Here is a 26,412-nt window from a genome sequence, read left to right as displayed (position 1 = left end):
CCATCATCCTGAGACAAACACCATCATCCCGAAACACAGACCCCATCATCCCGAAACACAGACCCCATCATCCTGAGACAAACACCATCATCCTGAGACAAACACCATCATCCCGAAACACAGACCCCATCATCCCGAAACACAGACCCCATCATCCTGAGACAAACACCATCATCCTGAGACAAACACCATCATCCCGAAACACAGACCCCATCATCCCGAAACACAGACCCCATCATCCTGAGACAAACACCATCATCCCGAAACACAGACCCCATCATCCTGAGACAAACACCATCATCCTGAGACAAACACCATCATCCCGAAACACAGACCCCATCATCCCGAAACACAGACCCCATCATCCCGAGACAAACACCATCATCCTGAGACAAACACCATCATCCCGAAACACAGACCCCATCATCCCGAAACACAGACCCCATCATCCTGAGACAAACACCATCATCCTGAGACACAAACCCCATCATCCTGAGACAAACACTATCATCCTGAGACACAAACCCCATCATCCTGAGACACAAACCCCATCATCCTGAGACACAAACCCCATCATCCTGAGACAAACACTATCATCCTGAGACACAAACCCCATCATCCTGAGACACAAACCCCATCATCCCGAAACACAGACCCCATCATCCTGAGACAAACACCATCATCCTGAGACACAAACCCCATCATCCTGAGACACAGACCCCATCATCCTGAGACAAACACCATCATCCTGAGACACAAACCCCATCATCCTGAGACACAGACCCCATCATCCTGAGACAAACACTATCATCCTGAGACACAAACCCCATCATCCTGAGACACAAACCCCATCATCCTGAGACAAACCCCATCATCCTGAGACACAGACCCCATCATCCTGAGACAAACACTATCATCCTGAGACACAAACCCCATCATCCCGAAACACAGACCCCATCATCCTGAGACAAACACCATCATCCTGAGACACAAACCCCATCATCCTGAGACAAACACTATCATCCTGAGACACAAACCCCAGCGTCCTGAGACCTCTGTCTCTCTCTCTCTCTGTCAGTATGGCAGCACACATGGCTCTGTGATACTCGGCTGTGTTTGTCTAGGCGCGGTGTCTTTTCTTTGCTGTCGTCATGACAACTGTGGCCGTCCAGCAAGAAATCAGGTGTTACATTTGGATCTGTCAATTCTGCTCGCTCATTTCACACCAGAGAGGGGGGGCACAGAGGGACACTGAGACAGAGAGAGACGCAGTGTGGAGTCTGAGAGATGATCAGGGTTTGGTAAGGGAAGGAGACGGAACCTCCTCTGTGTGGAATCTGTTACGGCTCTCCGAGGTTCTGCGGTCTCTCTGTGGTTCTGTGGTCTGCTTTGGTAGTTATGATGTTTAAGTACGGTAATTACACAGTTATTAATTAATTAACTAATTAACTGTGTTTTGATTGGACTCCAGACTACACCTACTGGAATGTTCTAGGCTATGAAACAGAACTACAGCAGACGGGTCAACGGACCTTCATTTCGATCTCGGTTCCGTGGATCTGCTGGGCGACGGTCTTAATGATGCCGATGACGATGTCCTGCAGACCCTCTCGCTCAGAGTAGTAGTGCAGGATGAGGTTGTTTCCTTTCTCAGCGTCTGTACAGCGGAACGAGGGGGCTCGCATGCCGGGGTAGATGGTGCCCAGGTGGTCGTGCAGGGCGTCCAGATTCTGGAAGACAGCGTTAGTTAAGTCAGAAGTTACATCAAATACACAGATCACACAGATCACACAGATCATACAGATCACACTGTCATTAGTGTCTGTACTTAATGTGTGTTCTGTGTGTGTGTGTGTGTGTGTTGGGGGGGGGTCTGCACATAATGCAGATCCAGATTTTAGTTCAACTGGACAAAAAAACAGATTTTAAAATCTTCTATCAAAACTGTCATTTTTATTCAGCATATTTATAAACAGTGCTGCATAAAGTCTCCCTAACCAGGACTGACGATGCTCTCTTTGTAATGAACCATCAGTTATTTAGTGTTCGTGAAGTTCTGAACACTTAATTGCCTGGCCACACTACAGCCACTACAGTGCTCAGGGTTCTGTTTAGCAGCTGGTGCACACTGCACTGTATTCGCTCACGTTTTGGCTAAAGAAACTAGCGTAGCTTATAAGCAGTAGGAGCTGTGTAAACAGTGACTCCTTACTTGTAAAAATTCCCGAACGTTGGAGCCCAGCACTCGTAGGATGGTGTCATAGCCGGATTCTTGACAAAACTCAAAGAACATCTTCCCGAACATCTGCAGAATGTCCCCTGCATCCATTTCTGTTAGAAATCAAACAGTAGCACTTTAAAACAATTCATCCCTTATAAACATTAATCAATGGTTTAATATTTGGTTATTAATGGTTAACAGATTAACACTGATCTGGTAAACATGATCTAAACCATATCTTCCTCCATAGGTTTCTACCATTGAACCCCAATCAGGATCAGTCTTAACTCACAGATCATCTTTTTGTGTTTAGTTTGATCTTTGATCATCTCAGAGGCTCCATGTCCATTTATTAATGAGTTATTAACACTTATAAACAGCAGAAAGGTCAATATTAACGTGAGAGACTCATCAGTGTTAGTTAATGAGCACTGCTGAACATCTCTCAGAGCTCAGACTGTGAGAGTACTCTCTTCATATGTTAATGAGCTGATCAGATGATCATTAGTGAGTAATTAAAGCTCCTGTTGGGGTTCTGCTGTAGTCCGGTATTAACAGACAGCTAGAACCCGGACTGATGGAGAACCCACAGTAAGATCAGGAACCTGCAGCTTCTGAGCTTTAACAGAATGGAGGAGTGCGGGGAACTGTTTGGAGAGCAGCAGATCACTGTAGAACTTTAATTTAGAACTGTTAGAACTGATTATTAATGGATATTGATTATGGTGTTGATGATCACTAATTAGTTAAAATGAATTAAATCAGAGCTGAGTTGAATCTGCTGGTCTGCTCTCAGGTACTTACTGAGCACTTTGCTTGCAGCTGACACAAGGTCGTATGTTTTGGCATCCTCATAGATGATTCTGACCAGGAACTGTCCTTCAACATCAACCTGGGCCTCACGCCTGCAAGACGAATTACATGTGAGGGATTACAAAGACATACACTATATGGACAAAAGTATTGGGACACCTGCTTATTCACTGTTTCTTCTGAAATCAAGGATACTAAAGAGCTGATCCTGCTTCTGTTGGAGTAACTGTCTCTACTGTCCAGAGAAGAAGACTTTCTACTAGATTCTGGAGGAGCATTGCTGTGAGGATTTGATTGCATCCAGCTACAAGAGCTTTAGTGAGCTGACCCTTCATCATCCCTAACTCATCCCATCCCAAAAGTACTAGATGGAGCTCCTCCACCATCATTCCAGAGAACACAGTTCCTCCACTGCTCCACAGCTCAATGCTGGGGGGCTTTATACCCCTCTAGTCCACGCCTGGCATTAGGCAGCATGGAGCCAATAGGGTCATGATGTTGATCTGCTCCAGAGAGTCCTATTCTATTGGCAGTACTTCTTCTCTACAGAGACTAGACAAGCTGTGTGTGTGAACACAGCTGACATTCAGCTAAAGTTAAACTCAATGCTGACACAGATGTGCAAATGCACGCCCACAGCTGCACGAAACCCAAACTCAGGAGTATAGACCCAGCTCCACTCCAGCACAGACGTTTCAGATCAGCTCTTAATGAGGTCTAGCTGACCTGACTGCTGCTCCAAGCTGAGAAAACAGCATTGATTTGCGGCACTGACCTGAAATGATGAATGAGTGGCTTTGCTAAACACGTAAAGCAAGGTTAAAACAGCACCGGCAGAACCGCTCAGCCTTAGTCGGACAAAAATAGAACAGAGATCATATCATTAATCAGGTCCGGAGCAGCCGGAGCTCGGAGATAAGCCAGGGCTGAGATAAACGCTGAGCCTCACTGAAGTAACTTCTGAGTGCTACAAGACTGGAGAGATCCTGAGGCTCCTTCACGCCAGCACACACATCTCCACACAGCTGGAGGAGAGCTTACAGGAAGAGCAGCAAGAGCTCATATTGAGCTGTATATACACTGTATGTCCAAATGTTTGTGGACACCCCTTCTAATGAATGTATTCACAGATGTGCAAAAACACAGCTAGTCTTATCCCTGTAAAGAAGTACTGCCAATAGAATAGGACTCTCTGCGGCAGATAAACATGAACCTATTGGCACCATGCTGCCTAATGCCAGGCGTGGGCTAGAGGGGTATCGTGGGCTAGGTTGTTGCTGAATGCAATCAAATCCTCACAGCAATGCTCCTCCAAAATCTAGTAGAAAGTCTTCTTCTCTGGACAGTAGAGACAGTTACTCCAGCAGAAGCAGGATCAGCTCTTTAATACCCTTGATTTCAGAAGAAGCAGTGAATAAGCAGGTGTCCCAATACTTTTGTCCATACATATTTTCAACAAATGCATTCAGAACATAAACAAGTAACACCTCTCCTTAACTCTCCCCACTTTACTCAGTCACAGCTACCTAGAATACCCCTACAAGACGATGCTGCCAAAACAGCTCTCTCTACAAGACCTCTGAAGGTGGCATCTGGAAGCAAGACGTTCCAGCAGATCCTTTAAGTCCTGTACGTTGTGAGGCGGAGCTTCTACAGATCTGATGTGCCCTACAGGTAAATGACCACACCTGTCCAAACCGAGCTTCATATATGATGCAATTTTCCACACAGCAAAGGTCAGCGCTTGGACGCGTGCCTTGTGTTAACCTGCTAATGCTTCCTTTTCAGTTGTGGTTCTCAAAGGTTCTCAAAGTGGGGTCTCTGTATAACTATGGGGTCTGCAATTCAGTATAAACTTTGACACAAGTGGGAAGAAATGATTGCCTTGAAGTTGCTAAGCAGTTTCTACAGCCTCCCAGGTTGCATCTCAGGTGGTTGCTAGGGTGTTGCTAGGTGGTTGCTTTGGTATCCTGGAACAGTTCAGTTCATTCTGAGCAGTCACACCAAATATTCATCCATATTTACATTATTAACTGCATCAGTAAAACTGTCGATATTTAATATTCAGATTTATACTGAACTGCTTTGCAGCTCATTATTAAAAACATCATTAATATTCGCACCGTTAACACTCTTATTAACGCAGCACCACTTTGATTTCTGAGTCTCCGCACTGAGCCGTGGGTGTGAGGTACAGGGTGGCTGCAGTTACGAGGTTTGGTTTGACCATGTCTATACAGTCACTATGGAGCGTGTTTACAGTGGAACAGCTGTGGCCCCAAAGTTCGGGGGACCCAGGGGGTCAAATACACTTCAGCTGTGTGTGTGTGTGTGTGCATTTTAGTGATGGTCTATGTGTGTCTTCGGCCACGTATTTAGCTCTTTGTGGGGACCAAACATCTCCACCAAAGTGGAAAACCTATAAACATGACACTGCAGGGAGGTCTGTCCGGTCCACATGAGCCAGTGGAACTGTCCCACAAAGACTGGAATACAAAAGTGAGTGTGTGTGTGTGTGTGTGTGTGTGTGTGTAATCCGGTTAGATGTTGGACTTGATGAACTTGAGATAATCCTGCGTCCTCTAAGACTATTTTAGGTCCACACATCATGACACTGAACATCTGGCTGCTGCCTGAGGGGCGGTTCTTTCTCAGGAGAACGTTCCTTTACTGAAGGCGGCGACAGATCTGGGAATTAAGCCGCTGTCTGGATTATTAATGGACTTTATTCGTTTTTAGTTTGTCCTCTGACCTGAAAATAGGACCAAAATCTAGCAAAAAGTATGTGGACGCCTGCTTATCCAGTGTTTCAAGGGTATTATCCAGAAGTGTGTTCGTCTTGGCTTTACACTAGATTTCCAATCATTGCTGTGAGCTGGATTTGATTGAATTCAGCACTATGAGGGTGAGAGCATCAGGGAGGTCAGGGTCTGTTGTTGGATGGTCAGCTCTGCCACTTTAACTCATCCCAAAAGCACTGGATGGAGCTCCACACTCCAGGGGACACAGCTCCACTGCTGTGTGTGAACACCTGTGCCAGACACCGTAAAGCAGCTTAGTTAGAGGGGGTGTCTGAATACTTTAGGACATTGCCAGTCCCGGGACCCCATGCTTTCCCCTAATCCAGCACATCTGTTTATTGAACTTTAAGATCTCAGAAGTGTTAGAGCATGGGGGTCTGGGGGGGTCTGGACATTCAGCGTTCAGTGTTCAGTACAGAGGGGCATTGCATTGCTTAGTCAAACTAATCCTCAGCATGTCAAGGTTGTTGCGAGATTGTTGCGAGGTTGTTGTGAGGTTGTTGCGAGGTTGCTACGAGGTTGTTGCGAGGTTGTTGCGAGGTTGTTATGGGGTTGTTGTGAGGCTGTTGCGAGGCTGTTATGAGGTTGTTACGAGGTTGTTTGGAGGTTGTTATGAGGTTGTTATGAGGTTGTTATGGGATTGTTTGGAGGTTGTTATGAGGCTGTTGCGAGGTTGTTGCGAAGTTGTTGCGAGGTTGTTTGGAGGTTGTTATGAGGTTGTTATGAGGTTATGGGATTGTTATGAGGTTGTTATGGGATTGTTGCGAGGTTGTTGTGAGGCTGTTGCGAGGTTGTTGCGAAGTTGTTGCGAGGTTGTTGCGAGGTTGTTGCGAGGTTGTTTGGAGGTTATGAGGTTGTTGCGAAAAAGCTCGGTTAGGAATAAAGCAGCATCAGAAAGATCTTACGTCAAGAATCCTCCCCAGTGTCCAAATACTTATCAAAATACTACTCCTGCTCCCTGACACCTGCTCACTTCAAAGAGTGCAATAACAAGAGTATAGTGTGTGTGTAGTGTATGTATATGTGTATGGTGTGTACAGTGTGTGTACAGTGTGTACAGTATATGTGTGTGTACAGTATATATGTGTGTGTATTTCCTGCAGTGAGGGATTATACCCTCACCTTTACGTAGTCGAGTTACAGGTCTGACCTGTTAGCCTGCAGCTATGACTCGGACACTCTCGTAAACATCAGAAATGTAAATCACTTTTATGACGTAATAATTCAGAATAACGAGATCTTCTGTAGCAGGAGATTTACAGCACATCTGAGCATATCTCACATCAACCAGACAGTTTATTCACTAAGAAAGATCTCTAACTTCATATCTGATATGAGATCATTCCCGTTATTACACCACGCTCTGTCACAGCTTCAGCTTCAGCTTCAGCATCTGTAGGACTTTATGACATCATCTCACATAACCAGATATATTCTCATAATAACAGTAACAGTAATTCTGACCTACAGAGGAGCTATTAGCCTGGTCTCTGTCATTCTGCTCACCTGTAACACAGCTGTAACACCTGTAACACACCTGTAACACACCTGTGACACAGCTGTAACACCTGTAACACACCTGTGACACAGCTGTTACACACCTGTGACACAGCTGTAACACCTGTAACACACCTGTAACACACCTGTGACACAGCTGTAACACCTGTAACACACCTGTGACACAGCTGTTACACACCTGTGACACAGCTGTAACACCTGTAACACACCTGTAACACACCTGTGACACAGCTGTAACACAGCTGCCAGGTAAAGTCCAGCTGTAAAGCCGCAGGGCTGGTCAGAGGGCAGATTATTAGGGACAGGGTGGTTTCAGGGATGTCAGGGGGTTTAATACTCACTTGATATCCTCCCACACATCTGGACCATAGTTTCTCAACACAAGGAGCTCCAGAGCGTGGTTGACGAAGCCGTACTGCAGATCACAGAGAGACAAACATCAGCACCGACACCGACACTGAGACCGGCACCAGCACCAGCACCAGCATCAGCATCAGCATCAGCAGCATCCAGCCGAGCCGGAGCCTCCAACCAGCAGCCCCTGCCTCTGTGCGCGGAGAGCCGCGTCTCGCAGCGCTGTGTGCGGATACACCGAGCTGTGTGTGTGAGTGTGTGTGTGTGTGTGAGAGTGTGTGTGTGTGTGTGTGAGTGTGAGTGTGTGTGTGTGTGTGAGAGAGAGAGAGAGAGAGAGCCCTGTTAGTAATAACGCTGGTGTCTCTGCTGATGGGCGCTACAGCCGCCTCCCCCCCGCCGCGGAGCGCAGTCTAGCCGCTGCTGGCTGGGCCGCTGGTGTGTGTGTGTGTGTGTGTGTGTGTGCGGGTCTGTGGTGGAGGTCGGCTTCACCTACCATGTCTGAGCAGCTCCTTCAGTCCGGTTCGGGCTCGGATGGAAGGGGATCTCTGGTTTGCAGCAGCGCTCAGCTCTGGACGTGGGAATCCACCATTCCTCGCTCTCGCTCCGGCTGGCCTGACGCGCGGCGCAGCCAATGAGGCTCCGCAATGCTCCAGCGTGGGGGCGGGTCCTAGAGCACAGGCAGCCAATCCAGGCGGGGCTGTGGCAATGCCGCTGCGCATGCGCGGTTAGAGCCGGCTTCACTGAGCTGTGGGGTGAAGCCCCCTGCTCTGAACGCTCCGCTCAGCTGGGGGTTATGATGATGATTTTACTACATTATTAATGATCTTTATTCAGTCTATAAGTACATTTTTAACAGTCTAAAGTTTAGGAGACGTGCTGCTGATGCTCTGGGTGTAGATAAGTGAATAAATCCTCTACAGGACATTTATATATCAAATCTAAACTTTTAAACACAATTATTATTATTATTATTATTATTATTATTATTTACTAAATTTAAAAGACTGGAACGAACGAACTTCTCTAGAGAGATTTACAAAAGTGCTGCACTGTTCCCTAAACTATTAAACTACCTCGGCTAGTTTAACTAGACTAAGATCCTCTAGTCCTCTAGTCCTCTAGTCTCCTGAGTGTGCAGAGTGGAGTTAGGAGTCTTCCCCAGCTGCCCAGCAGTGCTGTTACCCTCTTCACTTCACTGCACCAACTGTGGTTAAGGTGCATGTATTTGTCACTGTACAGCGAAATGTGTCCTGAGCATTTAACCCATCTGTGGTAGTGAACACACTCACACACACACACACTAGTGCACTAGGGGCAGTGAGCACACACACACACCCAGAGCAGTGGGCAGCCAACTCCAGCGCCTTGCTCAAGGGCCCAACAGTGGCAGCTTGCCGAGCCTGGGAATCGAACCCACAACCCTGTTATCGATATCCCAGAGCTCTAACCGCTGAGCCACCACTGCCCCTTTACTTCTGCACACGCCTCACTTTTTCACATCTGTTCAGCTGAGTAAATAAACAGCAGGTGTGTGTTAAAATGTACAGAAGTGTGTGTCTGTAGAGGATGTGACTTTACTGCAGGGGTGCACTAACATTTGCTGTGTGTGTGTGTGTGTGTGTGTGTATATATATGTGTGTGTGTGTGTGTGTGTAATGTGCTCATCTATTTAACTCCTTCAGTCAGGACACAGATATCTTTACTGATTTTGCTGTTTTTAAAGACTTGGCAACCCCCCTTCTGATGATGTAACTTTGGGGGCGGTTCCTCGAGGGCCGGTTTTAGACCTGGCTAACACAGAGCTCTGATTATTAGCCTCTATGTCAGTGGCTTCACTAGCAGAGTCTGTATAGTCAGAATGTGGGAGGGGATTGCATGTGATTGTGCAATGCATGCTGGGTATTGTACGTACAAACTAAAAGATTAAAATGACTAGGGTTGGGGTTGGGGTTGGGGTTTAGGATTAGGGTCGTGGAGCTTAAGTACATGCTCAGTATTACACAACAACAGTAACGTAGTTTAAGGCTGGAATTCTGGCGTTTGATACAGCCACATCAAATATCAACACTGTTGCAGTAACATGAAATCAATATTTCAGCATATAAATGCTTCACGTTTCACTAATATTTATATGTATTATTATATTTTACGTTTAAGATAATCTTGCTGTACTCATCAACTCCGTAGCTCTGTGTGTGTGATGTCTGATAAACCTGGGTTTCGTCAGTCACAGCATATCTGTAGAGGTGTGTGCACGCTTCTCTCCACTTTCCGTCTGTACTGAAAACACTGTTTGAAAGCTGACTCTGTTTCAGCACATCATCCCCTCTGAGCTTTAGACGAGCACTTTGTGGAGTTCCTCTTGCTCCTCATACGTCCTGATCCTGATAGAACCGAAATGGGTTCCTCCTTTAGAGAACCACAGCAACCGTGAAGCCCCCTGAAACGATGACGATCTGTGCCACACATCAGCCGCTGTGGTGAAAACGTCCGCACACAGACACCCGGAGTATTCACAATGTTTATTAGAGCTCTATCACATTACAAAAGAATCACAATGAAACCTTATAAATGTTTGTATTCTCAGGATAACTGAACATTCACTGTGGTCAAGCTATGCTGTGATGCGGTTAGGCCTACTGTGAGTGTGACTTTTCATCAAGGTGTGCAAATACTACAATAACGTGATCCAGACGTGAAGTCCGGTGTGCTCTTACTCAGCGTAATTACAGGATTATCTTCATTTAGACGCTTTTAAACCACCCCTGACCTTCAACTCCTACAGCTGTTAGACCTGCAGGAGGAGTTCACGAAACGCCAGCGGGTTCACTGTGCATATCTAACGAACCACAGGCGCCTCGTTCTGAGCAGGAGTGGGGGGATTTTACAGAGGGTGTGTTAAATACTTCCTTAATACCTTTAATAACTCTTAAATGACTCTGACTGATATCAGCTACGTCCCCAATAAGCTCAACATTATTAAGCTGTGTTTGTGCCGCATGGAGCAGAGGATAAACCACTCTACAAAGTCTATGGAAGCTCATTCCCGCCAGGTACAGGAGAAAACTATTCAAAAACTAATATAACGTGTATAACGGGTATGATCTCCAGAGAATAAGCCATTATTTAGATATATTCATATATATAATTAGATATATTCATTCAAGATTCCAAGAAAATAAGACACTTTCAACATATTCAGTCACAATCTTCAGACATTAAACCATCATTTTGATATAGTCAGTCAAAATGTAGAAAAATATTATTATTGTTATTCATTTAAAATAAAGATAATTGGCATATTTAGTCACAACCTTGAGAAAATAAGTCATGATATATTCAGACATATTCAAAATGATAAGATATAAAGCCATTATTGATATATTGATTCAAATTGGAGAAAATAAGCCACAGTTTCAGCATATTCAGTCTAAATCCTGAGTAAATAAGTCATTATTTGGACATCATCAGGGATAATGTGGGAGGTGAAAGGAGATTTCTCCTCTATCTGGTGGGAATAAGCTCTGAGCTTTACTGTCCAGATTAAACGCTGCAGCAGGGAGTGAGGCAATTTCACTCCTCTCCTTATCTCACCTTACAGACATGTTTTATGGGATGTTGATAAATGTACAGATTGTTCACGCGGCTACACTGGACGTCTACTTTTACTCTGTATAAAAGTATGTGGGGGGGAAGGGGGTGTACAAAAGTATACATTTGTTCCCCTCTAACAGAAGTGCATGTGCTCCTCCAGCTCCACTGCTCAGGCGCCTGTGTGAGGAAGATCAGTACGAGCAATAACACAGAGGGTTTTTTTAAAGCACTTGAGCTTAATTTAGACTTTTTCCAAAGTAGGGTTGGATGATTTCCATGAACAAAGCCAACTGAAAGTGGACATTCGTAATGTACGAGGACACGCTCAGCCTGTCAAACGCTCTGCATAATACCTGTGACCCCAAAAAAAGTCTGACGTGGCTCCAAGAAAGATTCCTACGAGGCAAAACATAAACAGTGCTCAGTCAACCCCCTTTTAAATAAGCTGTTTTTCTCTTTTGGACACTTTTTGGCAACTTGACCTATTGCTGAATAACTTTGCTACCTCTGGCTCAGTGCGGGACACGTATACTCTACGCTCCGCACGCGCAGCACTCAGCCCACTGCGCCGTCGTCAGAGAGAGACAGTATTTATGTTTCAGTTGCAGAGGCTCTGCGTGAGTCGTTCGTCCTTCGATCTGACGCCTCGAGGAAGTAACAGATGCCAGGGATGTCGGAAGGGAAGTTGGGCGGAAGTTCCTCTCTCGATCGCGGGATGAATGTGAACTCGGGGTGATCTTTCAGCAACCTGGAACAAACACGGCAGAAAGCGCAGCTTCAGAAAGGCAGGTCGTTTCTCACAGCGTCTGCCGGAGGGAGTCTAACAGTGTCGAACCAAAGGGAATTTAGTAGTTAGTGTGGATTTGGAGAGGTGCTACACTACATTTCCTTTCATGTTCTGCATTGGCTGGCTCTGGGACGTTAGAGAAATGTGAAAATTTAGATAAACTGACACAAACCACATGTACAGAAGTTAAAGAAAAATAATGTGTTCCTAAAAAGCAGGACTCTACCACTATATCAATAACACTTCTTAAAAACGTCTGATTTTCAATGGAAGTCAATATAAAAAGGTTTTATTTTTTTCACAGAGCATATCTATTGGTCCTTTCATCATGAAATTATGATACAAAATGAAGAATAACTACCAGATTCATATTATGTTAAAACAAATTTTGCCCATTATTGACTGATGAATTGGGATCTAGTAAAAACAGGACCTACACAGGACCATGACAACTATTGTTCTTAGCCTGGTTGGTTCTTTTTGGTTCTTTTTAGTGACGGAAATCCTATTTTATATGGTTATTTAAAGAACCTTTTCAAATAGTTCTACAGCAACAAAAAGGTTTCCACTACTGCTTTTAGTAAATAAAAGTATATAGGTTATATACAATAAAAAAAGCATGCCAAATGTTTTCAAAGGGAATATTTAGAATAAGAATAAAACACGTACAAGTGGAATATATTATGTCTTAATGATTATTATTTATCAGCAATCAAATCATTTAATAAAGTGCTGTTTAACTACAACTACAAAAAGTCTTTAATTTTTGATTCTGAAAACCTTTAGTAGTGAACATTTTTTGTTTTAATCTGCCTAATAAACAGGAGGGAGTCATGATAAAAAAAGATCCTACAAAAGAAGGAAGTGTTTGTTAGCACATGGAAATGACGTATAAGCAAAGCAAAGGAAGAATCAGGAATAGATCAGTCATTAATTCTCTGAAGTGTCTGGACACGGTGAGAAAGATGTTAATGTGCTTGGCGCCAGCTGGTGTACCTGTAGGTGGTTGGGCTGATGTTGATCTTCCTTGGCACACTACAGGACTCAAACTTGTTGGCTAAAGTGACGTTGTTGCCAAAAAGGCAGTACCGGGGCATCTTTACACCGACCACGCCAGCCAGAACTGAGCCGGAATGAATACCAATACGCATCTGAGGAACAAAGACTATTTTAGAAACACATCAGAAACACAGACACTGAAAGCCTAACGATAATAATATAATGTTGTCGGCATCGGCAGATAATTGCTTACAAACATCGGTGTTGGTATTGGACAGATGATTAGATCTGACCGATATCTAAAGCTGATATGTACTGATGTGTTTATTGAATTCCTGTATTTTATTCATATATATTTATTTATATATTCATATATATATTTATTTTATAAATGTTCTGTTCCTCTGTGATGCTGATTCATGTGGGTTAAGTTTCACATTTTATTAATGTTTATGCATCAGTGAGGTGGTGATATAGCAAAATTTTTCAATCACAATATTAAGTACATTGTAACATCTAAACCTTAAACCTGTTAATAACTCAGAAGAAAAAACAGTACTTCAACTCTACAAGGAGTTTGACCGGAAGTGCACAATGTTTGTGTGAGACTATGTAGCTACAGAATATAATATTTGGTCCATCATCCATCAGCCCTAACAGAAAAGACCTTTCAGCTCAATGCTCCAAAAGCTGTGCAGCTTAAACAGTCAAACAAGTCCGGCCTGAATGATGAAGTAAGCCCTGTCTAAAGTAAAAGCACGAAGCCGGTTAAAACACGGCGGGACTTCCGTAAATCGTAAAAGCTGGTCGTCCTGCTTTCACCCAATATCTCATTTGTCACACTTACGTTAAATCGTCTGTCCAGGATAATGTAATATCTATATCTCACTGATAGATTGCATCCCAGAAAGGCTTTCTGGACGTTTACTTATCTAATAGTGTTTAGTAAATGAATCACAAGGGTGTCATTTAGTAGGACGAAAATCATAACTCATACTCGCTTTAGTCAAACCACAAGAACGGTTATCGGCCTCGGCAAGCTGTTCCCTCACAGTGTCTCCCGGTGCCAAATCTAAGGAGCTTGTGTTCTTGTGAAAAATAAAAATAATAAATAAATAAATTGGGAGGTAAAAAACACAATCCAGTTTGTCGGTTACATTGCTATGAATAAACTGAACACCGTGCTCAGATGTTGCCTGCTGTGAGAACAGTAAGACGTTCAGGAGAAAAAGCCCTGTAGCAAATTGGCTTGCAGTGCAGTGGGATTTAAAATGTCTGAAATTAGCCCAGCCAATTATTTTTTCTCATTTTCAATTGAAATATAAAGCTACGGTTATCAAAGCTGGGTCTGGGGAACCCCAGGAGTATAGCTAGGGGGTCTGCAATTTTCCTGAGTCAACATAAACCAGCTAAGCACTTACTGAGCAGTTCTGCAGTAGGGGTTAAATACATTAAACATGCAATATTACACTATTGTGAACTGCGTAGCTCAACCCCACAGAAGCAGACGCTGAAGAGCCTAAACTTAATCAAATTACTCATCCAAAACAATAAACCTATTTTAAAGTGTGTCTGTGTGTGTGTGTGTGTGTGTGTGGGGGGGGGGGTTAGGGTTTTTTTGTTTTACATTTTTTAACTTCTCTGGTGGAGCACGAAGAGCCCTGAGTGAGCTCGGTATGCATTACAGATTCATTTTGATTGGACTAATTAATATCTTTCTTCTTTTTTTTCTCTCTATATATTTTATGCAATGTTTATTTGGATAACATTTTTTCAGTTCTGATCACAGAAACACAAGGACAAAGAGCCTTCTGAGGTGACACTGACCCTAATGACCTCCCCCATAGGGGTTGTGACCTCGTCTGACAGTTCCATCATCTTTAGGGCCATGAGAGCAATCTGCACAGCGTGGGTCGGGCTCTCTTTATGCAGACCTCCAGCAACACAGTACGCATCTCCGATGGTTTCCACCTAGAAAGAAGAAGAACATAAAGGAAAACAAGTGGGTTAACCCTTTAAACTCTGCGACGTATCTATGTTTCCAGTTAATAAGCTGATATCTCAGTGCTGCTTATTGTGTGTCCCGAGCTGCTGCTGTGGAGAATAAAACACATGAACAGTAGTATCTTCACAGATCAGTGGCACTGTATCATTCCTCTGATTTAAAGGAACAATAATAAGCTTTTACTGATCCAAACACCAGTCTGAATGCTGAACACACTCTCAGACAGAATCTGCGCTCAAATCTGCGCTTTCTTGTGAAACTGTACAGAGTAACAGGTCCTTGGGGACATCTTCGCTATGCCGACAGAACTATTTCTATCCATCTATCTATGTTTCTGTGTCTATTTATCTTCATATATGTCTTTTTTTAAGGGAACACACAGAATAGAGGTCTGCGAGTTAACCAGGCGACAGTAGAGGGATGAGCAGAACCTTTCAGCTTTTCTCATCTTCACAGCTTTATCAATCGCTGAAGCTCACATTTACTGAGCCTTTGGTTCCCCGCACAGAGGAGCGGCTGGCAGGCGAAGCTGCCAGGTTAAGAGGAGAGGGGGATCTATTTTAGGACAGAGCCGTTCCGTAAGAATGTAAGCAAAACGGCGTCCCAAACTAAACTCTTCCTCTGTCGTCCTTTACAAGAGATCCATCTCCAGCGCGGATGAGATGTTTTACTTTCGCAGAGACACTGATTACATTAGCCAACCTCCCGGCAGATTACGAGCCGCTGGCTGAAAGATCGGCTGATGAACGATTGTCCTCACTAAAGCACTTTGGCTGAGATAAAGGAGGACCACTGAGGTTTTGGACTTAGGGTTTGTAGGGTCTTTTTTCCTCTTCTCTTCAACTGTAGTGAAGTGGAGTATCCTAACTGGAAGGCAGGTTTTACAGTGTACCATAAACAAGTGCAGCTTCTGCCCCAACAGCACATATCGGAGATGGCATGTCGGCACTGGAGCAGTTGTATGGGGGTAGATTTTACGTGAGATCACTTGAAGGGGAGTGGAACAGTTTGTGATCATTGTTCTTCATTATTGAGATATTTGATTAAACTATTTACAGAAACATGTAGATTAGAGTAAGATAGAAAATTTGCTTTAGGCTCTGTGCAGAAGGTCCTGCTTGGGTTTATAGGCTAAAGTAAGTCCCTCCGTTTTCTAAACCACATCCATCTACCAACTAATGAAGATCTGAAGGAGCTCTGAGAGACACGCTGAAAGACAGGCGGTTTTGGGCGTGTGTTTACAGAGATTAGTAAATTGGTGGAGTCCGGTGTTTGTTAGCAACATTAGCTATCATCTCCTGTTGTAAACTAAAAAAGCTCACATCAAAAATACCAAACATGTCTTAGCTGACTGACTGAATCTGGGGTCAGAGATGGACTGTTTTTCTGGACTTTGAAGTATTTTGAAGAAAAAATGCCGGAACAGTGTTCAAGGTTTAACTATCAGTACTGGAAAAGAAAATGTAGTATTGTTCCATCCCTAACACAAATGATGTGGGATTCAACACTCATAATCACAGCTTATCATTAATATGTGAGACAGCAGTTGCAGCTTGTCGCTGGTGCTGCAGTAAAGTGTTTCAGCTGTGAAGCTTAACTTAAATAAACACAAGCAAAATTAATGGACTTTAGACAAAACTCTATTAAACAGAAAACAGTGCAGAGCTGCCGTCGTGTTTCCAAAGTCAACAAATCCACCCATGAGAACAGATTATGAATGAAACTGATTATTTCTTGATGAAAATCTGGTTATGAGCCAGAATTTGGCTGCATTCAAACTCAACAACCCTTTTTAAGGCCTCTCTCACATCCAGTTTGAAAAGAGAGCACTGTTTTGGACCAATTAAATAGAAATGAAAGGATCAATTGGCTATGTATCGGTACCGGTTATTAGCAAGTTACTAGCCCAAATATGTGATCAGCAATTGGTCGATAATTTAGCCAATCCTGAGAGCAGGTCAGATCATATGATTCATATTTTGCGAGTTGCTGCAGCTCTGCATAAACATTTTCATATTTAAAGGGGTCATTTAAATATGAAAATATTGATTTCTGATGTGTTCTTTAAAATTCTATATTTGTTATTGAAATCTAAAGCTTCAAAAACATAGCACTTTTCAATGTCATAAGCTTTGTTATGAAGCACTGGTCCTAGTAGAGTGCCTCACACCCACAACCATAAAGGTTCACTTGTCTTCATGGTCCAGCAGAGATGTAACATTAAATCAGAACTGCAATGTCAGACATGCAGCCTTTGTTACTGTACTGTCACTGTACCCTTGAGAAAGCCCCCATTATCTCCAAGTTTTGCTGAAGTCCAGCCTTTAGGATAGTTCTGTAGTGTCAGCTAGATATCTTACACAAAAGAGGTTCTTCATCAGGCCAGTTAACTCAGACGTGACACTACAATTTTACACCTTAGCTCACACATTAGATAGTCTGACTTTTGTTTACTATGTTTTGTACTAAGGCTATAAGGCTAAAGTAGCTAATAGCTAATGGCGCATTATACTCTGACCCATTAGCATTGAGCTAACTACATTTTAAGTCTTCACTCTTCACTCACCGCACTTGTTTTTAGCTCTGCAATATATTTTATGTCTGTTCATGTATGTAGTCTCTAGAGAGAATGTAGAGAAGTTCTGCCAATAGAATAGGACTCTCTGGAGCAGATAAACATAATGAATCTATTGGCTCCATGCTGCCTAATGCCAGGCGTGGGCTAGAGGGGTATAAAGCCCCCCAGCATTGAGGAGCTGTGGAGCAGTGGAAGAACTGTGTTCTCTGGAATGATGGAGGAGGATTTCCATCCAGTATGTTTGGGATGAGTTGGGGATAAGGCAGGGTGGTGTACATTCAAAGTCCTGACCTCACAAACACAAAGCCACCTGTGTTTTTAGAAAGGACAGCACACAACTGAGAGGTAAAAAAAACTGGGTTTCCAAAAAGCATCTCAGGACAAATATGATTATTTAATGGTTGAATAAGCCGCACATAAAATGCTCTTTCCACCAGTTAAGGATTGTTGAGGCCTCATTGCCCTCATGAAGGCTTTCATTACCTGGATTAGGTGTGTTATGTCAATTTTACGCTAGAGACGCTAGGAAGCAGTCCAGGACATTTGTTATTTTACACCGCATGCAACTAACGTTCAGTCAACAGTGCTTTACATCCACATATTTCTGTAACTGTAAACATTGCTGCAAATGGGGTTCACTGTTTTAATTGGATAATTCCTCACTTTGACAGTTTTTTTTGACTCCAGTGTCCACTAGTCAATTTATTATGGCAATCGTACATTAAATACACACAAAAGCTGTAAACAGTGTGTGCTGTAAAACCGTAGTGATTTATGATGGTCGTTCAGTCGCATGTGGAGTTATGTAAACAATTTTTTATTGAGAACCCTTGGCAGTATCTTTGCAATTGAATGAGCCTGTGTTGTTCAATACATGAAATCAGTAGATACTAGGAACTATACATTTATTAAAACATCCTTAAACATATTGCTGTTTTTTTATATATAATTTATATTTGCTTTTTTAATTCTCTGTCGCTCTCTGACTGAGACACAGCAGAACAGCGATAGGTGCCTGCAAGTAAAAGGTCATGTCTAAATTTACATTATTGCCCAAGCCTAGTCTGCACAAAACAAATGAAGATCTGGATGTGTTTCAAGAGACGGTTGAAGATATATTTTTGGAAGGCTGTGTTTACTGAGATGAGATTGGTGAAGTCCAAAGTTAGCCTAGCATCTCCTGTTGTAAACTAAAGAAGCACACATCAGACACTAATACACTAAATGCATTGGCTGATCTACTTAATCTGGGGTCAGATTTTTTGCCAAAGTTATCCTTTAAAATGTTAAATTCCTCCACAGCTTACCTTGTACACGTCCAGCTCGCCGCAGTGGCGGTCGAAACGGGTGTACAGCTCGCTCAGCATGTTCACCACCTGCATAGGCGTACAGCGCGAGCAGATGGCTGTGAAGCCCACGATGTCGGAGAACAGCACCGTCACTCCGTCGAATTTCTTGGCCTGCACAGGAAGGCCTTGCCACAGGCGCTGGGCCACATTCCCAGGGAATATAGTGAAGAGGAGCTCAACGGTTCTTCGCTTCTCTTCCTCCAGCGCCTGGTGGGCCTGCTCCAGGGCAGCCTTGGCCTTGCCCAGACGCTTCTTCAGGCCGTCCTGGGCCTTGGCTTGCTCGCCCACCAGCACCACATCCCTTAGTGCATTGTGGATAGGGATATCAGACAAGTAGAGGCCACGGCCCGTCAGCTCCTCTAGTTTGTCTACACACGGGGAGCCGAGGAACAGGATGGCGTTCATCTCAGACATGAATATCATCTGGCCTTTCAGGTCCATGTGCTGCAATGAAAAGATGAGGCATTTCAAACAATCAGCAATTCTTTACTTAAAAACTAAACTAGAAGCGTTTGGGATAAATTAAAATGTACCTTTAAAAAGCTTGAAAAACAGTAACATTTGGAGAGTTAATGGGTAAGCCTAACGTCTAATGTTAGTTCACAAATTATTGGAAGTAAACGTCATTTACAAGAACAGCTCTAGAACAACAGCAGGGAAACAAGTTTGTTTTTTTTGCCACTATTACAGCCAATGAGTCTCAAACTGTTTGGTTTGGTTTAATCATCTGGTGTCTTGTTTTAAAGCAACCTTTGAATTACTGTGGTACATATAAGGCCACATAATACACACTTAATGGGCTTTGGAACAGTAATGTAGCTGCAGGGCCCTCAAATATAGATTTATCCCATTTTTGAACTTTTAATTCAGATTTTATTAGCCCAGTTAATTGTATGAGCCTGAAACGCTTCTTGTTAACAATGAAGCCCCTATGGATCTAGTCCATAGGGATTAGTGGCCTTATAAGAGAGCCTGTCGTGTAAACCCGGGTGACATTTAACGAGTGTACCGAAGATTAATGCATACTCCTATTGAGTGCACAGTGCTTCAACAGTTCTGAAAAACAGCAGTGCACTTTGGGGAGATTTTATCTTTCTTTTCTTCTTCCTCTCTCTCTATAAACCAAGTATATTGCCAAAGGGGGTGGAATAAACAGCCGGTTTAAACATTATTCCTACGAGTCACTCTACAGCGAGCTAAGAGAGACAAGAGATAAACACAGCTATCACAATGTGACCTGAATGAGATGTCATAAATTGAGATGTCATGATCCAGCCATGTTTAAATGGATCAAACGTTGGCTATTTTAAACCTGATCCAGTAATGATCCTTTGTTTTTACTGCTGTGTTCTAGCACAGCCTCCTCCAGCATCCCTTAGGAACGCATGAGCGGACATTATTCCCATCTCTCAGCAGTGAGCAGCGGTCTCAGAAGACAACAGAACAGTTCAAATTCTGTAGTGTGAAACTATTTACAGTGAAACATGAGGGCGTAATTTCTGGGGTTTTAGTGTTGTGGCTGTGTTTGATTTGAATACTGTATTTCACATCAGTATTCAACAAACAACAGATATCAGTTAAGAGTGTGTACCACTACACACACAGAGGAGACTGAGAGCTGAGTGATAAGGGAGGTGAGACAGGCTGGGGTAAAATAAATCAGCCCAGAATGTCTCACTGTGCAAACTGTTACTAAAACAAAGTGATTTTACTGCTAAAGTGATTAACTAGCAGCTCATCTTACATAACTGTGTGGCTTATTTATAGAAACACAAAGACTGGTATTGGTCCATACTCAGCATTAAGGGTCTTGGGGCGAAATAAGAAGCAGAAAAACTAGAATGGAACATCCCTAGTCATGAATGGTAAACATACAGAACAACACTGGATACACAGCTTAAGGCAACCTAGCCCATACAGCCCATGTTTGTTTACCTTCCCATGTATCTAGATGTGATGCAATAAGACCCTCTTTTTACCAGCAGCTATAAATAGGTTAAATCTCATCAATTCGAAGCTGTGAGAGGTGGATGTTTCTACATGACTTGACATTTGGCTCTGTGTTAGTCTCGCTGTCTGCGTAGGAGTGGGTTTCCTCAACAGACTTACCTTTTCATGCTGATCTAGGACCAGTGAACCTATGCCAAACCAAAATTCATAACCGTGTGACAGGCAACCTAAAAAAAAGCTGGTTCTCAGGTCAGTGGGAAAGAGCACCATCTCCCTAATTACACTGCACTGATTAGTCCTGACTCCTGGTGTTTTGCTCTATGTTTAAATCCGGGACAGCCTTTGATTTTTTTTTCCTCTAACCTCTTTGATCTGAGCGTGATTAAAAATAATAGCAGAAAAAAAGAAGCCATAGATAGAAACTAGATAGATTCAGCCGTCAATCAAAACACACTGGCAGAGCAGTGCAGTGGGCTAAAAGTCTCAAAGCTGCATTGTTTTTAACAAGATAAGCAATGTAATGTTATGTTATGAGGTGGTGTCTGTCGTATCATGTATTGTGGATAGTTTTGCAAAAACAAAGACCAACTGCTTGTTTAAATAAAAACAACATAATTAGAATTGTTTAATTGAAAATAGTGAATCAAATTTTGTTGACCTCAATCATTCAAATCTGGCATTAGCAGTAGGGGCGTAACCAGAGCAGGCAACGGACGTCAATTTGGTGTCATAAAGATGCTGAATTTAGTTAAAATTTCAGAACTATATGCTGTATGGACATTTAAAAGTATGACATTTAGCAGACGTTGGGTTTTGGTCGCCATACCTCATAATGACATGTTGGTGTTTATGTCAATATGACGTTGGCGTGTGACGTTAAGATGATTTGGTTACTTAACATCACACCTTAAAACCAACAAACTATCAGCTGGCATCACTATTACACTTACAATTGACGTTGACTTTAGTCGTTGTCCTGGCATTAAATTGTGGGCACCCGACATGATAACCCCCATTCAACCAGATAACAACATGTATCAAAGTTGGTGGCCATCTTCGTAGATACATTCGATTTGACTTACAATACTTGGTTCACAATTCAATATTCTCACAATATTTCTAGAAGATAAATGATGAAGGTCTCCATGTCATTGTGTAACCTACTAATGAGACTAGATCTGGGCAGGGGAAAGATGCTTTTCGATGTGCTGTTACACCTTTTCTTAGTGCATTTTCTCTGCATGTTAAAATATGGCTGTTTTCCATGTTTAACACTGAGCTACTGGACACTGACTTTGCACCATTTAAGAGAGTGAGAAAAAACCCAGCAGTGCAAAGTAGCCTACTGAATCTGTATTGTTTTCTTCCCCTCAGTTACGCTGACTACGCACCCACAGTAATGTTGCAGAGGAGTACAGAAAAAATGACACAGGTAAGTTCTTTTTTGCACCATGGTTGACCCACAGTTAACATTGAGAACCTGGACTCCTAGAGTGAAGCTCGACTTGCCACTGAAAGTAAAACGTGCACAATTACCTTTCCAGAGCCAGCCGTGGAGCTTGACGGCTGCTGTTGCTTCACCCGTAGGATAAACTGGGTGTTCAGCATGGTTAGGATGCCCTGGAAGTTGGCCCGTATTTCAGGCAAGACAATGGCAAAATGCTCCTCAAACGTCGGCCGCCTTTGGCCATCCCTGCTGCGCCCTAAACGCTTCCTCAGTCCGTCCCCTATCTGCAGCAGCCCCATGTCCTGGTCCAAGAGAATGTGGAAGGGAAAAGTGGTGTAGAGCAGCGAAAGGGGGATGTCCCCGGACGAGTGCGTCCTCATGGGGCTCGGCGTCAGGCTCCTGGCATCCCTTACCGCCACGGAGTACAGCAGATGGGGCTGGTGGCTGGCCTGGAGGGCGCCGCTGTCCTTCGCCCCGGCAAAGTCCATCCTAACCTCCACTTGCGTGCGGTAGAGGAATCTGGCCGCCGCCTGGACGATCCCGGGGAAGAACAGCTCAGCGGTTGGGTGAGGGTTGAAGTAATAAACCGTGAGGAGTCCGGGGTCTTTGTCCAGGCAGAGCACAGAGGCTTGGCTCACGTACTGGCGAGCCTCGGCCGTGGGGGGTGTGCTCTGCTTTAAAAGGACGTTGAAGCTGTTGAGGAAGTCGTGGAGGGCACCTCCAACCACGCCCAGAATGTGGCTGTCCTCCTCGTAGCAATCCCGGAACACTTCCAGGCCCAAGGAGATCTTTAGCAAGTCCATGTGAATACCTGTAATTCATACGTCAGCATTTTGTTTCACGTTGTTTTAAATGACGTCATGAATGGATCGATAGAAATGTTCCAAAATCACACGGAATAAAATCATCTGACTTTCAGTAAGTTAGAAAAGTTTTTTTCTGTCTCCTGTAAAGTTCACAAATTCCCATTCACAAATCTGTTGTGTAGATTGGAGGGTGAGGAGTTTTAAATGTTAACGCTGTTTACTTCAAACAAACGCTGGGGTCAGTTTTCTAGGATATGTGCCCTTTATTACTTTTGTTCAAATGTAGATATTGATTGGCTGCCCAGTCACAAATCAGAGTCTGAGCTGAAGCACTCCTTATAACCTCACCTCTGAACGGGCGGGGCTCAACAGCTTGTACATGCATTATTTTTTGTGACATCACAAAGTACAATGGGGACAGTTTTTTTGACATATGCCCTTTAATATTTTTTTTTGCACATCTCTGGATAATCTATTGATCGGCTGCCCTGTACTGTGACATATTCCCAAATCAGTCATAACCTCACCTCTGAATAAGCGGGGCTAAACAGCCAGTAAATGCAGTGATCACAAAAACCAACCAGCTTTCGCCCGACTGTCTGCTATGCAGATTATTGATATTAATGAGCGACTAGTTTTAACCGTCTTTAAACATTTATTTCAAACCAAAAAAGGGGGTCAGTTTTCCACGTTCCTTTAATAACTCCTTCCACATCTGTAGACAATCAACGTAAGGGCATTACACACCTGTTTTCTGCGAATACGTCTTCATGATGTCTTGCAGATGTTCAGGTTTCTCCAGCATCTGACCAAGACGTTCTGCATGGTGTCCTGCTGGACTGTGGACACAAATATTCACAAAAACTGGTAATATCACATATACATATCAGTGTAGGCTGAAATGCATAATGTTTAATGTGTTCACTTGAATATAGTTATTATAGCTGGTGTATTAGCCAAGACTACTGCTGCTTATTAGATCAATACAGTGGGATTACTGTGTAATAGACAGGGTAGACAGACAGATAGGGTGTCTTACTTACCAGGTCAGGTCTGAGCCCTGTTTCATCACTCTTATCATTGCGTTTCGCAGCTTTTCAAACTGCAAATAGAAAGGACATTTTACGTTTTTTGGGCAAAATAAGAGCATTTATGACTGATTATCGATTATTATGAGTATGAATATTGTGTTGTTTGCTTTGGAGGGGAAAGCGTTATTAGAAATAAAGAAGAATTAAAATCGCGGTGGTTTCTCGCACGTTTTCATTTAGCTAGCTATCAGCTAATAGCATTGGAAGTGTTTTTTTTTGGTAAATAAGCATGTTTACCATAAATTTAATCTTATACAAACATTAAATACTTATAAATACATTATCTATGTTTAGATAAAGGTATACAAACCCTGAGGTTGAGTTCATGTTCGAATTTTCCGTTCCACCTTAAATGGTGCAGCACTTACATTCTGGCGCCTGAGGCGCCAGAATGTAAGTGCTGCACCATTTAAGGTGGAACGGAAAATTCGAACATGAACTCAACCTCAGTCTCAAAAAAAGCGTCAAATCTACCGAATAACGTTTAAAAATGCTAACAAAATATAAATAAACATCATCAGACATATTTTTTACCTCAGGACACACCAACTTTCGTACGCTCTCCCCCAGCGAATGCAGATTAACTTTGCTCCGGCTCGTCTTGCGCTTGGGCACGGAGCTCTCCACGCTGCCCTGCACTTCTCTGGACACCGGCAGCGCATCTTTGGCACGGTCGCCTCCGAAATCCCCCGGCTCCTCGTTTCTGACCAGCACGGAGAAGGGGCATTCTCCCGAAATCTTCAGGTCCTTCAGCTTGGCGCAGAACATCCTTCGGCGCCGTCAGTGTTCGCGGGCAGCGTGGCGAAAACAAGCGGCTACGTGCGCGAAACTCTCCGTCCGACTGCAGGCATTCCTGAGTCCGTGTCGACGGGAGAGCATTTCTGGATCATATCAGTGAGGGGAAAAATGCTAAATACAAATTAAATGAACGAAACGAGTAAGCCTATGTGTTCAACTTAACGTGAACCCCCGAGCACCCGAGCACCCGAGCACGGAGCCCTCACAGACTCTCCTCCCGCCGCCAGTCTCTCCATAGTACATCTCCAGCGGCTGAGTGAGGAGGAAAAGCAAAAAGCCATTAAGCTCGACCAATCACAGCAGAGATTATCAGAGGTGCTGCCACCGCGGCCAATAGGAGCGCGGGTGGGCGGGGCGCGGGGATCCGTTATAAAAGCCGTTGGCCGCTGAGGACTCGGGTCCGTGAAGCTAACGGAGCTAACGCGGCTGATTGAGTATTGAATATCGATTTTAACGGGATTTGAACAGCTTATTGGCTTTAATTTATTAATTTTAAATGTATTGATTTATTAAATACCACAATGCATGCTGACCACCACAGTGAGCACATATGGCTGCCGCTTGTTCTGCTTGTTCTGCCTATTAAAGCGTCAATATACCCTGCATTGTTTACATTCCCGCTGAGGCCCGTTTATAATATTTGTGAGATTTTTATGTGCAAAAAAAAATTATTATAAAAAAAAAATATTAATGATAATTCTTTTTAATGATTTTTAAATTGCGCGGATTGGCTGTGTTCCAATCGCAGAGGTAGGCTGCAAAGTGAAGGGCCCTTCATATCCAGCCTAGAAATGCACCCTACATTCGGAGCGATTTTGGAGGACGCAACTGATGGATTCTGATGGATTCTGATTGATTCTGATGGATTCTGATTGATTCTGATGGATTCTGATGGATTCTGATTGATTCTGATGGATTCTGATTGATTCTGATGGATTCTGATGGATTCTGATGGATTCTGATTGATTCTGATGGATTCTGATGGATTCTGATGGATTCTGATTGATTCTGATGGATTCTGATTGATTCTGATGGATTCTGATTGATTCTGATTGATTCTGATGGATTCTGATGGATTCTGATTGATTCTGATGGATTCTGATGGATTCTTCCCGGTGTCGTGACACATCCTATCCCCTCTGACGTCATCTTACAGAAGGACCATTTAGGACCCAGTACGTTAGCCAGCAATGTAGCTAACATGCTACCCGTTAGGAGCTGGCCCACGCCCTCGACTGTATTAGCTAGCATGCTACTGGTTAGTCAAGTCAAGTCAAGTCAGATTCATTAGTAGAGCTTTT

The 26,412-nt window shown here is 43.4% G+C and overlaps 2 protein-coding genes across 2 annotated transcripts in view; both read right to left on the bottom strand.

Annotated features, from left to right (window-relative positions):
• The window catches only part of gucy1b1 (guanylate cyclase 1 soluble subunit beta 1), a 33,040-nt gene extending 24,714 nt beyond the window's left edge, over positions 1–8,326 (bottom strand). The window contains exons 1-5 of the mRNA XM_072669723.1: positions 8,201–8,326; positions 7,695–7,768; positions 3,026–3,126; positions 2,213–2,331; positions 1,533–1,730 (exon numbers count right to left, since the gene is read on the bottom strand). Of these exons, the coding sequence (XP_072525824.1) occupies positions 1,533–1,730; positions 2,213–2,331; positions 3,026–3,126; positions 7,695–7,768; positions 8,201–8,203 (495 nt within the window). The 5' untranslated portion in view covers positions 8,204–8,326. The remainder of the gene's footprint in view (positions 1–1,532; positions 1,731–2,212; positions 2,332–3,025; positions 3,127–7,694; positions 7,769–8,200) is intronic.
• A 3,068-nt stretch (positions 8,327–11,394) lies between these two features.
• Positions 11,395–25,338, bottom strand: gucy1a1 (guanylate cyclase 1 soluble subunit alpha 1). Its single transcript, XM_072669722.1, has 8 exons — positions 24,848–25,338; positions 24,266–24,324; positions 23,970–24,061; positions 22,506–23,227; positions 18,978–19,463; positions 14,915–15,058; positions 13,085–13,239; positions 11,395–12,049 (listed from the first exon to the last, which is right to left on the bottom strand). The coding sequence occupies exons 1-8, from the start codon at positions 25,079–25,081 to the stop codon at positions 11,893–11,895; spliced, it is 2,049 nt and encodes a 682-aa protein (XP_072525823.1). The 5' UTR covers positions 25,082–25,338; the 3' UTR covers positions 11,395–11,892.
• Positions 25,339–26,412: the final 1,074 nt, after the last annotated feature.

Source organism: Salminus brasiliensis, chromosome 24 (assembly GCF_030463535.1).
Source record: "Salminus brasiliensis chromosome 24, fSalBra1.hap2, whole genome shotgun sequence".
Classification (NCBI taxonomy): Eukaryota; Metazoa; Chordata; class Actinopteri; order Characiformes; family Bryconidae; genus Salminus; species Salminus brasiliensis.
Note: the sequence above shows the minus strand (reverse complement) of the source record. Positions and strands in the feature narration are given on the sequence as shown.